Consider the following 18,405-nt stretch of genomic DNA (forward strand, 5'->3'; position numbering starts at 1 on the left):
AGCGGGGACCGACGGGGGCGGGAGCGGGGCGGCTGCTCTGCGCTCCCCGCGGGAACTGCGCTGCCTCCTGGGCTTCTTTCGCAGCAGCCCGCTTCTTTCCAGGTTCTCCCCCTCCTCCCGCCGTCCCTGCCCAGTTTCTGGGGACGTGGGACGCAGCCCCTCTCCTGCAGGCGTTTCTGAGCTCCTTTTGTACGGGCTCGCTGAAATCCCGTCCCGGCTTTAGGGTGCGGGGAAAGCGTACGGAGAGGATGGGTAAGGTTTCCTACCCGTTGCCCGGGGAGCAGCCGCGGAGCCCCCCTCCCCTAAAGAGCGGAGAATAAGCCTGGCTTGAAGGCAGGCATCGCTCGCTGTAAAAAAGCAGCTCACTCTTCTTTTGCAGAGAAAGTGCTGAGCTTTCTCTCTGCCCCCTCCCCATCCCGGGTGTCCTCTGTGTTTAAAACTCAGGTTACAAACGAGCTGCCTTTCTCCCGCTGGAGCCCTGGAAAAGCCTCGCATCTGGCAGAGCCGAAGAGGGAGGCAGCTGACATGAGAAATGCGCCCGGGCTTTGGGAGCGGGGCCGGGCCGGGCTGGCGGGGAGAGGTGCCGGGCATTTCGCGGAGGGGGCCTCTCCCTCCCGACTCCCTCGGATGTTTTTCTCATCGTAGGTCTTTGGCCATGAACCCCATCCAGAGGCCTGAGATGTACATCATCGGCGCTCAGCCGGTGTGCAGCCAGCTGCCGGGGCTCTCCCCTGGGCAGCGCAAGCTCTGCCAGCTCTACCAGGAGCACATGGTCTTCATCGGGGAAGGGGCCCGCAGTGCCATCAAGGAGTGCCAGTACCAGTTTCGGCAGCGGCGGTGGAACTGCAGCACGGTGGACAACACCTCTGTCTTTGGGAGGGTCATGAAAATAGGTAGGAGCACCCAGTACGGGGCAGGTGCTGGGCGCAGGCCAGCTCTCCCTGCGCAGCTTTCTCCCTTTCTTCAAATAGGCACGCAGGAGTGATGAGCCCCATTAGCACCGCTCCTAAAGATGCCTTTAACGAGCTTTTCCATTCCCTGGTGCGCTGGTGCTGCCTGGGTGCTGCCTGCGCCTGAGCGGGTGGCAGCCATGCACCTGAGCCGCAGCAGGAGCTGGGCAGCAGGGGGGACGGGGGACACACGCTTTCTTTGGGGGGCACGGGAAGGCCAGGAAGAGGGGGGCTGCTTTGGTTTTGTGTGCTTGTTTGAAGGTAGGGAGGGAAGAAGCTGGAGCCAGGAACAATGAACCCATGTTATCATTCCCAGTATCTGGAGAGCGCTCGGACAGGGCATGCAGCCCTGAGATGTGGGAAATATGGGCTCCCCTGGCATGGGATCACCCCCCGGACCCCCTCTCCCCCCCCCCATTCTCCCACTTTCTGTGTAAACCCAAGAGATTTTTATAATTCCTGCCCTGCTGGCCATAAGAGGCGCATTGACAGGCCATTGCTGCACTTGAATCGAGGTGTGACCAAGCTACATTGTCCCAGCTCCTTTTGAAATGCAATCATCTGATGGCAAGAAACTGAGAAATCCGGGCTTGGTTTGATGTGTCCGACAGCCAGGACAATAAAGAAAAGGTGTTAAAACAGCCGCTTATACACACACACACACTCTCACCAGCCCCAGGTTTTGTTTCCCACCCACAAAGCTGATCATTTACACTGAAGAATCCAGAACCAGCACTATTTCTCGGTTGTAAGGTCAGGGAAAACACTTAGCAAGGGATGGAAAAAGACCTCCTGCTCCTGCACCCCCAGCTGCCCCCAGCATTCGTTGCACCTTTTTGGCGTCACTCTCAAAAAAACCCCGCGCAGGCAGCAGGATAGCAAGCGATGCATCTTTAATACCTCTGGGGCGTCAAGGCGATAGGGCACCAGGGTAGCCAAGTCCCGTGATCCCGTCCATTTGATCCTGAAATTCTTATGTGTCATCCTGGAGAATTGTAGAGACTTTTTTGCATGTGTTACTCAACCTTTCGGAATCCCTAATCCAGCCCACCAGAGCCATTCTAGTTCCTCCCTTTTCGCCCAGCTCATACTCCAACAAATCCCCGCTTCTCTGGGGTGCTCCCGTGGGAAATGCCGCTTCTTGAAACATAGTTTCAGCTCCTGACACACATCCAAGGCATCTGCGCATCCTTGATCTCTTGCTTTCTGATAGCAAGGGTGGTGGCCAGATGAAGCTGCCTGCAATCCCAGATTGTTAAGACTCGTGCTTTGGGGTATGAAAACTGAAATTTCAGCCACCAAAGGGAAAGGACAGAAATTACACCTCCATCTCTCCCTTCTGGTGTCCCTCCCTCACATGTAACTTATCCCAGAGAATGGGGTAAATTTCAGATCCCCCAAAGAGATCCTAGTGATGACACAAGGATGCAAGAAAATAGGAATTTCCCCTTCTGGAGCAAACCTCCTCCTCTTCTTCAGTACCTTCCTGCAGCCCCAGGTTGGTCCAGTGGGTGAGTCCACACCTGGAGAAAAGAAGTAAGGGTGAACTAAGAGAAAGCAAAGATCAGAGGTAAAGGATGAAAAGCAGTCAGGAAGGATCAGAGGGTGTTTGGGAAGAAGGGACTAGAGTGGCTAGTGGAAGAGGGAAGATTCCTCCTCTCTAAAATGAATTTGATCCTGTTAGTTTAGATTGGGAGTAGATTTGGGTTTTGATGAGGAAAGAGGCGGTGTGGGTCTGTGATGGGTATATCCTGCTGCGGTTGTTTGGTTTGTGTGTGCGTGCCCTTCTTTGCTAGGACTGCTGTTGTATCTCTGGTAGGAATCTGCTGATGGCAGTGTCTGTGAGGTGACTGCCTGCGGTTGCCCGCTGTTCGAAAAACTAACAAAAGAGTTTTGAACTCCTTTAGGTACTCTGGTCAGTTAGAGCATGTTCAGATGTTTATACTCCAGCACAAGACGGCACAGAAGAGAAGTAAGAAAAATGTCACCAATGGTGGCCTGGGGTGTTACAGGGCCTGTGATGATTCATCGCTGTTGCCTATGTCAGTGATAAGGTGCTGGGGGAGGGGGTGCTGCCTCGCCTCTTAGTTCCACCTTCCACTTTTACTTTTTCTTACTTTGTAATGAGGCGTTGCTCATCATTTCAGCAAATCTGTTTTCCACGCTGGGGAAGAAAACAAAGCCTTTCGGTCTCTCAGGTCATGTCAACTATAAAGTCATTCTTCCCTGGGTTCATACTGTGTGCCTGTCTCCTGTTTTCAACCTCTGAGCCCCAGTTCTGGACCACAGCCCTTTTTCTGTACTCTGTGCCAATGGCACAAGAAAGGTCTGGAGACCAGAATATCTGCAAGAGTGCAGAGGCATGCCAGAGTGTTGTGGAGGGGGGGGCAGGGAAGAGATAACAAGGACCCAGAAGGTGCATAGTGTGCCAACAACCCCCGACTGCCCACCCACCGGTGCAGGCATGGCATGTATTATATGATTTCTTGAGCTGCTCTAGATTGTGAGAGGGGAGGAGAACCTGTCCTGGCCAAGTCCAAAGCCTGGGAGATCCTCGGGAGAGCGTTCGCTCAGAAACCTGGAAGATTAGTTTCCTTTCCCCCTCGCAGAACTTGGCTCAGCTCGGAAATGGGAGACCCGGTCGGTCTGTGTTTAATCATTACACCTTCATTTTGTGCATTTCATAGAGGTGAGGCAGTCCAGTGATGCAAAGCTTTTGTAGAGGCATCTGTAGCACTGAAGTAGGCTGCTTTTTAGCATGGGGTTTTCCTAGTGCTTGTGGTGGTGCGAGAATTGCTCTTTTAAATGTGGTTTGTTCAATAATGATATCTGTCGATGTACAAAAATTATCCTTCTGAAGTTGCTTCTTGTTCTGTCAATACAGATTTTAGACTGCAAGTGTGTGTATATATTTCTTTCTATACATTATATACAGACACATTCCTTCCTTCTACGTTTATGAGGGAGAGGACAGAGCACCCAGAAAGGTCGTGTTAGAATTTCCTCAGGGGAGGAGAGAATATATCTCCTTCAGTGCAATCCTAAACACAAGGCCGGGGGTTTCCAGGTTAGTCCAGTCATTTTGGGAGCCAAAGATCTTATCTCTTCTGCCTTTTCAAATGCAAAAAGGGGAAAAAAAAGGAGTCATAAAAGAAGAGAACAAAGAGAAATATTTTTCCTTGGTTTTCTTCGAGATTGGCAAACTTGAGGGAAATGCTTTTAAAAAAAAAATCAGTTGAAACGAAAACTTTTTCATCAAAAAAGTTAGAGCGACACATTTTTATCATCTTTGTGTCAGTCTCCCCACTGGGGTCCGTTCTTCTCCCATCTCCTTCCCACGCAGCTGCAGAGGAGCAAGCGGCGGGCGCCGACACCTTGCCTGGGCGCAGCTCACGCCGGCGTCCTCGCCAGTGCCCCCCGAATGCCGCCGCAGCCCCGGGGTCCCCGTCCGGGCGGCGGGTGGCCGGCGGGCGCAGGAGGGCAGCAGAGCTCCGCGGAGCTGGGGGCCGGCGGCAGAGCCTCCCCGGGCCCCCGGGCCGGGCCGGCTGGCTGCGGCCCACCGCTCGGGAGGGCTCGGCAGGGGCAGGAGGGGGGTCGCTGCCTGACCGTCTCTGTAACCGCTGTTCACCTTTGCACGAATAGGGGGAATAACACCCCCCTCCGTTTAGGTGACGGCACGGTGGCGTGGAACCAGAGTGAATTTTGAGACGATGAGCAAAAACGCAAACGCTTTTCCAAGGCTGGAAGGGGTGGTAGGAGAGCGGAGGAGACTAGGATGTGTGAGCCCGCAATTGCCAGCTACAAGTTTGCTTTGTATTAGCTCAGGGTTTCGCTCACACATCTGATCCCGCCTCCCAAACCAAGCCGCAGTCTTCCAAACCTACATCTAGCGAGCACCGTGGTTTGTTCTGCTTTGTGGGCAGCAAGGGGGAAAAAAAACCCAAACAAAACAAAACACCGTGACTTGCTTCAGCCTCTCCCACCACCATCCTCAGCAGCCTGAACTCCTCATGCAGATCCAGGGGCTGCACATGGAGTTGTCGGGCTGCTACCTTTGAAACTTGGAGGTGGTTAAAACGTGGACAGTAAAAGTGGCAATGCTTTCAGTACAGGCATCTCAATCAAGCTGTAAGGATGCTAAGCACCTGGAGCCATGCAGGCTCTGCTGCAAAAGCTGTAACACTGGAAGGCCCTTTCCTTGTATGTTTTTTCATCTCTGTAGATGCAGGAGTGCTCTGCTTAACAGGGCGATCGGTGTGTCTGCAGGGCTCTCGCCATACAGGCACGGACTGGTAGGGGCAAAACTGCACATTGAACCGTTACCTTAAAATACCCATAACATGCAAAACAAACTAGATGAGTAAAAGCTTAATTTTGGTTCCTGAAAAATGACCCTTATGGGCTAGTCTCAGCTGAATGACCTTAACTAGGAGTCACTCCTCTTTACCTCTTGGATCAGGGAGGTTTGGGGGACACAGTCTTCTCCTTATGACCTGCTAGTAAGGCCCTCCCTTCTATATTATGTGTCCCATAGCATTTTATCAGCCTTGTGCTGTACACCAGAGCAGAAGCCCTTAGTGTACAACTCTCATTTGGGGAGGGGGGGAAATCACAAGGTGTTCTGCAAGGTGGATGCCATTCACAGCCTTGCCTTTGTCTTGGGTCATTACCACTAAGCTGGTGATAAGCTGCTATTAATTACAGATTGTCAGCACATGCAAATTGGAACAAGAGCATACCAAAAGCATCAGCTCAGTCCCACTGCGGGAGCTGGCACTGAGAGTCCCGTGGGTTGGTGACAAACTGTTCTTGGAGGATCTGCCCTCTGAAGTCATTGAGATTTGCTTGAGAGCACTAGAGGGTCGCCCTTGCTGGGGTTTGGTCTAAGTAGCTCTTCACAATTGGATTGCTTATTCCAATGAAGCTTTGGCACTTGTTCTCTTTGTCACCTGAAAGTTTGGTGATGCACACAATGACTCTGAAGGTGTCAGTTTAGCTATTTATTACACCGTGTGGTGAGAGTGCAGGTGTGGATTGCCTCCTCCTCCTCCTTATCCCCCCCTACTCCCTCCCCTTCAGACCCACAGCACTCGCTGGTGCAGCACGCTTGGCCTCATGCAGTGTTCTGGCTGCGTTGGTGCCCCGGTCAAATTGGGGCTGAATCACTGCCAGGAATACATAGCTGGAGACCCGATCCAGCTGCTTGGCTCAGACTCTAAGCTGTATAGAGCATACACTCCGAGCAGGGCAGTCTCTAGTAAACCTGCTAATGGAAAGTCTTTTCATTTATTATTGTCTACATGGGAAAGTTTTACTTGTTCCAGCACTGCAGTTCTGTAGGCGTTGGGAGAGCCTCTGCCTTGATGCTTTAGTGTAAAAATGGGTTTCCTTCAGTTTGTCTCAAAACAATTCTCAGCTGACCTTATGTAAGCCAAAATAAGGTCGATGCACTGAGGAGCCCACAAAGAACGCTTGTCCCAATTAAATGAAAACCGTTCCAGAGCGATATCTGGCTTAACCAGAACGCTCCTTTTGCACAGACCCAAACTCATTGGTTGTTCTCAATGATTGAGAATTGAGAATTAAATCATTCTCAATGATCTCAATGCAAGTTCTGTGGCAGCAGCTGTATTTTCAGCTAGTGAAAAACCCTCTTGCTGCTTGAGAGTTTCCTCTGGGTTAAAATGAGAGCATACTGAAGGGTTGATCTGAGAGGAAGGAGGCCGAGCACTCCCTGCCTATGGTGTTGCCGTTTCTTTTGGGCAAGGCCTGGAGTTTCCAGGGCTCTTAAATGGTCAAACATAAGTATAATAAAAATAATAACCCTTGAGGAGCAGCATGTAACAAATTCACGAAGAACACGCTTTTCCCAAGAATATTCCTCCAGGCAACAGCAGGAATCTCGGCCCCTTCCCTGGTGTGTGTCAGAAAATCAGATTTGGGTTTGATCCTGGTTACACAGAAGCTGCCAGCTCTGGACTGTCAGTTGACTGGAGCTGTTATTGTGAAAGGAAAACAAAAACGGGATGCAAGCATGTGTTATGACAGCTCCTCCTCTACCAGAACGGGGGCCCTTGCGCTTGACCACCCCGTTCCTGTGTTCCAGTTAATTCTGTGCACCTTCTCAGAGCACGCCGTGTCCTACCGTGCGGAGCCCCTTTGCTTGCTCCTTGCTGCACGTTGCATTTGTTAAATGAGATCCGCCTCTCGTTAATTTGCTTCTCACGTCTCTCTCACAGGGAGCCGAGAGACTGCTTTCACCTACGCCGTCAGTGCTGCCGGGGTGGTGAACGCGATCAGCCGGGCTTGCCGTGAAGGAGAGCTCTCCAGCTGTGGCTGCAGCCGGACCGCCCGGCCCAAGGACTTGCCCCGAGACTGGCTGTGGGGTGGCTGCGGGGATAACGTGGAGTATGGATATCGTTTCGCCAAGGAGTTTGTGGATGCCAAGGAGAGGGAGAAGAACTATGTGAGAGGTTCAGAGGAGCAGGCTCGCATGCTGATGAACTTGCAGAACAACGAGGCCGGTCGCAGGGTAAGATGAATGCTGGCCCTTTCCTCTTTCTCAGAGGCAGATTCAGAAGGCTTGAGATAGCTAGATACCAAATTACTTGGAGGTTTGATGAGGGATAGTCCAATGATGCCCCAGTAACGGTGTATGGTCACATTCTTTGCATTTTTGTCAATATTGCAGGCAATATTGACAATATTATATTCCAGTTTTAATGGTAGGCTTCTGTTGCCAGCTAAAGCCAGTGAGTTTTGGGGTCTGTTGAGATACTGCATGGTACACATGTGCAGACATGTAAGCCCTTTCCAAATAATAGGTGCTGTCATGGACCACTTTCAACGTTTACGTCTCAGAAACTGGCTTCCCAGAGCTGCCAAAATGGCAGGCTGGTGGTGAAAAGAAGAATCTGTTGGCATGTGGAGTTCTCTTCTACTGCCGTTATTCAGATTTTTGGGAATATAAGGCCAGAAGCAAACATCGAATCAGGCTACTTGGCTATCTCTGAAACTTATGCCTTGCTCAGTTACATTGGTATTGGGCAAAATAAATAATTCACGTCTAGGTGACAGGCATTTTATGAGAAGATACACAGTTTTGATCTAGAGACCCCTAGGGATGGAGAATCCATCACTTCCCTTTGTAGTACGCTACCATCATTAATCACCCTGTTTCAACACTGTACCTCATTATCATTTTAATCTATCTGGCGTCAGCTTCCAGTCACTTCTTTTTCTGACTTTTACAGCTAGATCCAATAGCCTCTTGATAATCAGAATTTTCTCTGCATAGAAGTATTTATCTACTGTAATTTATTCACCACTCTTTCTTGACAAAGTAGGTTGAGCACTGAAGACTCTCTCACTTTCAGATGTTCTCATCAGCCATCAAATCATTTTCACGTCACTTTAGTGTGCCTTTTCCAGTTTTCCCATATCCTTTTAGAAACTGGATACCAAAATGATGTGCTGAGTTCTAGTATTGGTCTCACTGATGCTGTAAACGTAGGTGAAGTTGCCCCTTTTGTATGCGTTCAGTATATGCACCTTTGTTTTTCACACCATTCCTCTGTCTGTGATTAATAGCCTGGAAGGTGTAGCATCTTTCGTATGCGGTACAACTGTGCAATCCTGCCTCTTTCCAAATGTAGAACAGGAATACTTGCTTGATCGTTTGTGCCTTTTCCAGAAGGTGTTTAAAATTTTTGTTATTCTTCCCTAGTAGTGAGCTTTTCTAAGGTTAATTTTATTTCTAATGCATATTAAAAAATCCTATTAAGTGTACTTAGCCTTGCTCTTTTGCCCATTCTTAACTAATAATCCTTAGTTTCCTTATCAATTTTCTGCCCTTTCTTACTTCTGTTACTGAATTATCTTTCCCTTTCCCATGTATGTCTGTCTTTTCTGCATGTAATTTCGGCTTCATTTTGCCACCAAAGAAGATTTGCTCTGGTTTTTCTGGTTATGAAATCAATGTGCCAGGTTGAAGCACTGCAAATACTCCATGCTTCTTTTACAAAATCAAATCAGGGTAAATTTGCAGTAGGTGAAAAACTGTGGACTTGAAAGCTGTAGAACTCCGTGGGGTTTGGTTTAGGGTTGGGTTGGTTTTTTTTTGCTTGGAAGGGCAGAGGGCCTGCCATTTGCTTAGAAATGGGGGGGCATTCCTCCGCGGAGTAGTAGCCTGAAAGTGACATTCTTCTCTGCATTACTTGGTTTGAACATCTTGCATGTCTGGAGTCATGAACTTGGATTGCTACAAATAAAAACCCTGCCTAAAATAGGGAGTGAACATGTCGTGAGACTTTTTAACAGCCAGTCCTATTGCCTTGAGGGATCCAGAGGCAGAATATGGGCAATAGTTTGAGGCACCAGTTGAACTGTAGTAACATCTGTATTGGAAGATCAAGTCAGAAGACACTTGCTCCACAGCATGGGTAAAACACTACCCTATCTTGTTAGTCTTGTTATATGGGCAAGAATCTCACCGAGCTGTGATTTCAGATGATGATACGGTTTTAGACGGAAGAAAGCTTTGTCCTGCTTTAAGGACAGAGCTAAAACCGGTTGTGTCCCACCAGTTACGTGTCTGTCTGCCCTACAGTGCAGAAAGTTGTTTAAATTGTGCTTGGAATGCTACAGTGCCCATGCTTCTTGGGACTCCATAGGCCAGCTCTCAAGGTGATTTCTGTGTCTCCAGTTAACACAGGACCTGGACAAATGCTTTCCAAATGGGCCAGCAAAAGAGAAAGTTATTTCAAGCTTGGTTTTTGTGGACTCTGTAGAGCAGATGGCCATAGAAAACAACCTTAGTTTAAATGAACACAAGTCATTTTAGATTAAATTAAATGGTAGTATAAACAGTGTGTAATTAAGCTTGTGGATTTCAAAGAACAAACTCTGATAAACTAAGGGAGCCAGTTAGTAAACTCAGCCGAGGAACTCGATGTGGAGGAGGTCTGGAACTTTTTCAAGTCAAAGATGCTAAAGCCATTACAATTCTGCATGCCAAGCAAGAGGAAAAAGCTTGTAGGAAGAATATCCAGACCTCACTGAATGAATAACTACCACAGAGAAGCTGTTAGGAATAGACCGAGAGCCTACTAAGAATGGAAAAAAAAGAACTGATAGCAAATAAATAACGAAAAGCTCTGTCTTAGAGGTCAAAAAGTGTAAAGATGAAGTGAGAACAGTAAAAAATCACGCTGAGTCAGACCTTGCAAAGGGTAGTAAAATAAACAGCGAAGGTTTTTTAAACTTTGCAAATTGAAGGAGATTGGAAGAAAGGAGACTGCTAGTCTATGAGGATGGGGCTGAGTCTAAAGACAGAGTAGTTTTGGTCCCCAAAGTAAGCGAGTGTTTTACCTGGGTCTTCAGGTCAGAATGGGGGGGGGCATTGCTTGTGGGGAGGGGTACGGTATGTCTGCTGTACAATGGAGACGTCTTTTTCTGTCCTCAACACTTCTGCCTAGGGGAATAAGTGCTTGTAGGTTAGATTCTTAAATCCCCCTAGGACTGTGCTTTTCGAGGGAAGCCAGGCAGGGTGCCCTAGGGGCAGGCAAGGTCTGTCACAGTAGGCAATGGCCGATGGTGCTGGCCCCCTGAGGGAGCGAGGAAGGCATGAGGAGGCAGCTGTGGTGTTCAGACAGGTAGAGGAAGAGGAGCTGAGCAGCACATACTGAAGTTCGGGGCCAGTGGACCTGAGATGGGTGGGATGGTGCAGGGGGCTGTTGATGGAGGGGCGTTCGGCATCGGGTCGAATGATTCAGATGGGAGTCAGGTGGCAGCAAAGGGTTGGAAGAACGGAGGGCTCTGGGATAAATGCTAGTGGGGCTCTGGAGTAAATGAGTGGGCCTTTGGGGTGGACTGAGTGGATGAGGATTTGGGGGTAGTGAGGAATGGAGGTGCTGGGATTGGGAAGGGAGATGAATATGAAAGGATCTGGATGGAGATGAGATTTGGGGTGGCTCTGAGATGGCATTGCTATGGGTTCCAGGGTTGTTTGGTCAGGGTGGTGGTTGGCCAGTACAGGGCAGCCTTTCCTCTTGGCTCTTAGAAATATATTGGCATGGGAGCAAAGGTGAAAGGCTGGAAATGGAAATTATCACAACCAAGGCGGAAGCAAAACTCAGGTAGCGTAAAGCTCTCAAGTCACAGGGAGCGCCCACTTGCTTTCCTGGCACTCTGACAGAGCTGGCAGCTGGCAGCACAGGCAGTGTGACCTTGGCAGCGTTTACAGGAGAACCTGGGGGAAGGGATATCTCAGAGGAAGAGGCAAAATGGGAAATAATCTGAGAAGAATTTCTCAAAGATTGATCACACAATCATTTGGAACATCACTGATTTCCTAAAAAGCAAAATAGATCCGATAGGTGTCATTTATCTGAACTTCTGTGAGACGTTTAATGTATTTCCCACACGGGAAACACTTGGTTAAATTGGGAAAGATAAGGAAAGATGCAGCAGCTGTGAGGTGGACAAGAAACTGGTTCAAGGAAAGATGTCAGTAAGTTGTGTGAAAGGATATATCTTGATCTTGACAGAGCTTAATTAGCAGAGGTCTTCAGTGACTTGCCTCAAGACCAACGCTTAGTATTTTTGTTTCTCAGCCTCAACACAAGAATTAGGAATGAGCTGATGAAATTTGCTGATGATGCAAACGTGGCAGGTATTATGAATACAGAGGAGAATCCGAATTTTGTACAGCAGCTAATGACATCCAATAAAACTGCATTAAGACCATCATTTGAGGTCTTGTACGAAAAACATTGTAGTCCTTAGGAAATGAGTAGAAAAGAATTGGGCGCAGCAGTCAGCTGCAGATGACTGCAGATGTAATGTGGCTCGGAAGGTGGTAAATATCCTATAATGTACTAGGGAAAGTCTTTTCACAAAACATGAGGGAATACTAATGCCGTTGTATTAAGCTCTCGTGAGGCCGCAAAATATTGTATGTTCTCATATTCCCAAGCAAAATGACCTCAGACTAGAAAAGGCTTGTTATGGTTGACCCAAGGGATAGGAATCTTTTCTTAAGAAAGGGGGCTAGAATAGCTTGCCATGTTTAGCCTAGCAAAGTGAAAGTTGAGAGAGGATATGACTGATGTCTGTGTTAGTGAGAGAAATAATAGGGGAGGAAAAGTACTTTTTAAGCAAAAGGCCAATTTGGCACAATAGCAACTGGGCATAAAGTGCATACATTTAGGCTGGAAATTAGAAAAAGATACTTTATCATTGGAATAGTGATCAGAATAATGGTGGCTGAAAACCTAATTGCTTTTAAAAGAGCACTCTATACATTTCAGGAAAATATTATTTGAAGTGGTGCCTACAATAGCAAGGGATCATACTTAATAACCGAGGAGGTCCCGTCTAGTCCTGCATTCCTAAATGTTAAGTTTTCACTTCTGAGATTCTGGTTTTGGAAGTAGGAAGGTGCACATGTAACTCCATACTCCCAAAAGTTGATGCTGAAAGAAAGGAGACACGGCACTGAGCATTGCTAAGTGGCCACCAGGTGCCATCCCACATACAGCCTTGCCCCGCTTTCCCAGCCGGTGTTTCAGTTGATGTCTTCTGATTTCTAGGCAGACTTTTGTCATGTCCCCTCACTCAGTTTCCTGTGGATGAGAAAGTTCTCCTTGAACCCCGAGGAGCTCTGGTGGCAGAAGAGAAGATCATCTCCCTGCTCTCTGTGGTTCTCAGAAGGAGCTGAGAGGGACTGGAGGGGACCAGAGGTCTTTTATCTTCCAGGCAGTCCTGACCCCATCACCCCTTCACTCCGCATCACCGTCCTTGTGGTGGTGGCTCCTGGCTTTATTGCCCTTGTTTGTTTGTCTTTGGCTGTTATCTCAATATGTCCTTTCCTTCCATCTGTCTTTTTCTTCCAATTGGTCTCCCATTACCCTCTCTTATTTCCCCCATTCCTTATCTGTCGCCCTGTCTGGTGGACTGTGGCGGTCAGTCCTTCCACGCTGTTTACCCAGTCGGCATATGGCAGGCCTCAGTCATCAGTCACTCGAGCCACTGCCAGGAGAGCCTGGAAGGGGGTCTGGCTAATTGACCACATAGGAATTCCCCATTAATTCTCTTCCCGTTCCCATTCTTACAAGAAAAGAATTGGAAGAGAACTTGGGCTTATGGGAAGGGGCTTTAAGCCTTTCCATTAGAGGTGTTTTGAACCTGTTTAAGTGGCATGGCCATCGATCAGCCCCTGCCCTCAGAGCTGCATGTGGGGTCTGTTATTCTTTACCTTGACCTGAGCCCGGTCAGAGAGGGATTCTCCAATTTCCTCTGCTTTCTCCCCATCTGGGCAGCAAAGGGGGAGAGCGGGAGAGCCATTTAGCGGCTGAAGCTATGGTTACCTCCATGGGACGTTGATAGTGGGAGCTGCGGGGGGCTGAGTGGCGCCATGCTTACCTGTGATAACTGGTAGCGTTCGCATTCCCCAGCACAGCTACTGCCCACATGGGCCAGATGTTTTGAGCATCAGTTGCTTAAAGCCAAGTCGGAGTGAACTCAGTCCCATGACATTAACTGAGAGGGATCGAGTTGCAGTGTTTTTCTAAAGGAACAAAGCCCAGGATTAGGAAGAACCATAATACTTTATAAAAACACATGCAAGGGCAAGGGAGGCACGAGTGGCCTGGGATTTGACAGCACCATAACCAAAAAGTGCTAACACAAGCTTATAACAAGCAGGCTGGCAATGCAGTGAGGATATAGTAAGTGTCTGGGGCTCGGGAAATTCAGCTGTAGCTCTGTCTGGTTACAGTACGGCAGGAATCCTTAAGTAACGGTGTGGTTGGTCCTCTGCAGTTGTAGTTCGATCCAAGACAAGTGCTTAACTCCCAGCCTGTAGCTGTTACATTGCGCCGTGAGGGATTGCCTCAGTAAATTGAGCTCTGAGGAGCAGAACTAAAGCTCCTCTGTTTTAAGGACTCACTCCATTGACTTTCTTGGGAGCTGGACTGGCCTCCATGTGATTTAGCCATTAAGCCAAATTGAATCTTCACTAGCTGTCAAAAAGCACTAGATGTTAGTTAGACCAGGAGCAAACAGTTGTTGTCGGAGAACTCGGACCTCTCACTGCTGGTCCAGAACGTAGTCATAGGCAGAAGGTTTTGCTTGCACTATGCTCAATTGCCTTAATCACCAGCTCCTTGGCAAGCGAATGCAGAGAGCTGGGAAGCTTTCTTCTGTGGCGGCGAGTGAGGCAGAAAAGAAACCTCAGTGTTTGGCTGCTTTCTTCAGCAGAAAACCTGGCTAGAAGACATATCGCCGCCTCCTTCAGAACATCCTAGTTTTTTCTCACGTTCCTTGATCTCCCCCACCAGTTACAGCTGGTGGCAATTTTGCGGCTGATGCCAAACAGCTCTGCTCGGCACGCGGGATCTGGCAGGGGCACTGCCCTGCGAACGTGCAGGGTGGTCACGGGAGAGCAGATGTGAGCCTGACGGTGAGAGGGTGAAGAGCCAGGGCTGAGGGGGGTAAGCTGCTGTAACCCGGCGTGGCTCTGATGGCGTCGGCATGCCAGCTCTTCGCTCTGCAAACGCTGTCAGTGCCTGTGAGCGCCGACGGGATCTCACGTAATTTGCTGTTTTGTACCTGTCTCTGAAATTAATGGAAGGAACAAACCCAACCTGCATTTCAGTTTATTTTCCTAGGTTTTGAGCTTTGTTACTCTAGAATATTTTTCAATATTTTTCTCTCCTCCCAGCTGGTGCGGGGAGAAGGAGAGTAACCACCGTTTTCCTTTACACCCCATGCTTGCCCTGCTGAGGGTTTAACACTCACTGGCCTGAATTTTCAAAACTATTTGATGCCGTATTTTCAGGAGTACGATGCATCTACAGCCCCCGCAGGTTTCTGAAAACGTAGCTGAAAGTATCTCAGAAAAGACAGCCCCGAAAGCTTTTGCATTTGCTGTTTGAAATGTTTAAAATGTCCTGTTAGCGCAGGGAAATGTCTGGACACAAGATGGCGCAGGTTGGCAGTCAGGGCTTGCAGCTCAGCCCTGCTCTTCTAGGAGGGCGCCTGGGTAAGACCCCAAGCAGAGCTGAGCTGCTCTGCTCCAGGGAAGAGGTGTTCCTGTTTCTCACCACCGTTTTCCACCCTGCTTGCTCCTCTCTGGAAGGCGATGCCTCCTCTGGATGCCGCCCCTGAATGAGCTCCTCTCAGCAGAGGTGGAGGGAAAGGGTGTGGGTCCGTGGATTTATTTCAAAAGGATGCGGATGTATCCCTACAACGACGGCGTCGGTTCCTGGTGCAGGTGGTAGGAACTGGGCAGGTTCCCAGGTGTTCCCTTTTCGCAGCTCTGAAGGGAAAAACATGCAATACCAGGGTGGTCCGTGAGACTGGGGGAATTTCCAGAGTCTATGTGGAGAGGGCTCTTTCTCCTTTTCTGCTCTTGAGCCTGCTGTCAAGTCAGAAATCTGCCAGGGGAAAAGAAGGTGGGGTGGGGAAGTCGTGTTTGGAGGCAATGTGGCCAGAAATAGAAATATTTAGGGAACAGGAACACAGCAGTCGCAACAGGAGGAAAAGGAGACTTTTGTCTCTTCTAAAGGGCGAAACAACAGAAATTGGGGGATAATGAAAGCCGTTATGAAAACGTGATGAATTCATGGTAATTACGCCAGCTGCCAGTGCAGCAGGAATAAATGCAGCTTTCCCTGACGGCACTCCTTTCCCCACAGGCTGTGTACAAGCTGGCGGACGTGGCCTGCAAGTGCCACGGTGTGTCGGGCTCCTGCAGCCTCAAGACCTGCTGGCTGCAGCTGGCCGATTTCCGCAAGGTGGGCGACCTGCTGAAGGAGAAGTACGACAGCGCCGCCGCCATGAGGATCAGCCGCAAGGGCAAGCTGGAGCTGGTGAACAACCGTTTCAACATGCCGACGCAAGAGGACCTGGTCTACGTCGACCCCAGCCCGGACTATTGCCTGCGCAATGAGACCACTGGCTCGCTGGGCACTCAGGGCCGACTGTGCAACAAGACCTCAGAGGGCATGGATGGGTGTGAGCTGATGTGCTGCGGACGGGGTTATGACCAGTTCAAGAGCGTCCAGGTGGAGCGTTGCCACTGCAAGTTCCATTGGTGCTGTTATGTCAAGTGTAAAAAGTGCACAGAGATCGTCGACCAGTACGTCTGTAAATGAAAAGAGCCACCAAAGCAACAAATCTATATTATATAAATCTATATAAATATATTTTATATTTGTATAAATAAACAGATGATGATAATAATTAAAGAAGCTTATTTAAGAGACATTTTGGTTTTGAAGTTTCCCCCATCAGGCCGTCTGGGTTGCCATTCCTGCAGTTCTGCTGGGGAATTTGCCTTTGGGCGCATTTCCCCTTGGATGTTTCAGTCAGGGTGAAGAGGCTGAGGAGGTGTTGACAAAGCGAACTCCCCCCTGCACACAAGCACACGCTATTTTGTTACAGAAACAAAGCCAGCGAGAAGGAGAAGGGTGGCTTCTTTCTGCTTTCTCATCTCTAAATCTCAGCATTTTGCGTAGTTATTGCACGTCTGAAATTACAGCCAAACGTGGGTGAGTCCTAGTTATTTGAGTTTCAAACCCTTCCACCCCACTAAACGCACCGGGGAATTTGGAACCGATTCTTGGTCCCTCTAAAGGGCTTTGTCACATTAGAGGGAAGGTTAGCCAAGGCTCCTCTACAAGAACATGGCTTAAAATCCAGAGTCCTGTAAACCGTTCCTGGATGCTGCACAGGCCACAGTGTGGTGGAGGAAGGTTTACAACCTGCTGTCGTGAGGAAGGGGTGTGACCTGCGGCTGACCAGGGCACAGCCCGAGAGTCCCCATGAAGCCAGCACCTAGCTCTTCTGTACCGCCTGGGCAAGGGGGAAATCTGCCCGACTCAGACTACATGGCTATGTGCATGAGGGAGATTTTTTTTTTTTCCCCTTTTAATTCCATGCTGAAACTTAATTTGTCAGTATAGAGGAGAAGCTGCCGGTGCCCAGGGGTGTTTGCAAAGGCAATATACTTCATATTTTGTCAGTAGAAAGAAGCATTGCACACGCACACGCGTGCACATGACTGCACAAGCACTCCTCACACCGCTGCTGGTTTTCCTCTTTGAAGTGGATGCAGGTGGTCACCTTGTTCAGCTCTATTAAATCCTCCTCACCACCATCCCAGATGTATAGTTTCTCTTTAACATTAAACATCCCTCAATGACATTTCTTTCCCTCTGTTGCTTGTCTATTTGTGTGGTTTTGTTTTATTCTTTTGGTGGAGTGTATTTTATTTTGCTGCTCTGTATTTCAGAGTCCAGAAGCCATGCTCTTCCCCGGCGTAAGGTAACCACAGATACGTTTGCTCCCAGAATGTGGGCGTATGTTCACCGATGGAAGTCTTTTCTGTGTTTTTCCTTGGTAATAAAAGAGTATAATAAAATTGTACTAGGGCAGAAGGCATTACCAAAGTCTGCTAATCAGTCTTACCACGTTGGAATTTTAGTAGAATCCAATTCATAAAGCAGGGAACAAATGCTGTTTCTAGCACAAGACATTTCCTGTGCCTCTCAGCATCTGCAGAGTTCATTTGCAGTCAGAACAATCAAGAGAAGCCAGTCCTCAAAATGTAAGGGTTTGCTAATATACATCCCCTTTGTTACTGACATTCCAAGGGTGTGGGGTTGTTTTACTGTAAATTTTAAAATGCGCAAAATATGCTAATAAGCAAAGAGCCAGTCATGAAGATTATTATTTTTATATTAAACCTCTGTTTCCTATAAAGCATTGCAGTTTCACAGATTCCACCATTTCAACCACCAGAGAAGAATTTATATGTACCTTTCATACTTCAAATACTTGAGGACTCGAGAAAAGCACAAGGAAGAAAAATTATGTTTAATAATTAGGAGCTGTTGTTTTTTTAAACCAATGTGTCCAGTGGTTTTTTTTTTGGTTTTTTTTTTTTAATCCAACAGGCAATATATTTGCTGGCATCCCAGAATACAGTTTCTTGGAATATAAACAGTGGCCTAGATTTATTTTATTATATAAAATCCAAAGCCAGTGGTATTGTAATTCAAAGTAACGGAAATAGTTTTCCATGCATGGAAAAAATGTGAGTGCAACGGCCTGATCCAACTCCCATTAAACTTCAGTGGGAGCTGGACTGAGCCCAAGATCAGATCAAATGTGTGAGCTATTCACTCCTGGGATACTCTACGTTTCTAGCCCAGTAATAAAACTTACTCTACCTTGGATACATCTAAAAAAGACCTTTCCTCCCACCACCCTCACCTCATGTTCTTGTCCATCCTTATTGCGTCGGTACTTAAAAGGTGTCAGCTATTTGTATATGACACCCTCAGGCATTGTTAATGTGTCTAATAATTCAAAATGATTTCATTTGGCCTTTCCGATAAAGACCACACATTTAAGGGAGTCGCAACTCTCCTTGCAGTTTGGCACCACA

General features: G+C 48.2%; 1 protein-coding gene across 1 annotated transcript in view; it reads left to right on the top strand.

Moving 5' to 3' along the window:
- Positions 1-17,870, top strand: part of WNT5B (Wnt family member 5B) — a 73,691-nt gene extending 55,821 nt beyond the window's left edge. The window contains exons 3-5 of the mRNA XM_087765831.1: positions 646-893; positions 7,190-7,482; positions 15,650-17,870. Of these exons, the coding sequence (XP_087621957.1) occupies positions 646-893; positions 7,190-7,482; positions 15,650-16,108 (1,000 nt within the window). The 3' untranslated portion in view covers positions 16,109-17,870. The remainder of the gene's footprint in view (positions 1-645; positions 894-7,189; positions 7,483-15,649) is intronic.
- Positions 17,871-18,405: the final 535 nt, after the last annotated feature.

The sequence above is a fragment of the Nipponia nippon genome, unplaced genomic scaffold, assembly GCF_047370975.1.
Source record: "Nipponia nippon isolate SJK-2023a ecotype South Korea unplaced genomic scaffold, ASM4737097v1 scaffold_3, whole genome shotgun sequence".
NCBI classification, from domain to species: Eukaryota; Metazoa; Chordata; class Aves; order Pelecaniformes; family Threskiornithidae; genus Nipponia; species Nipponia nippon.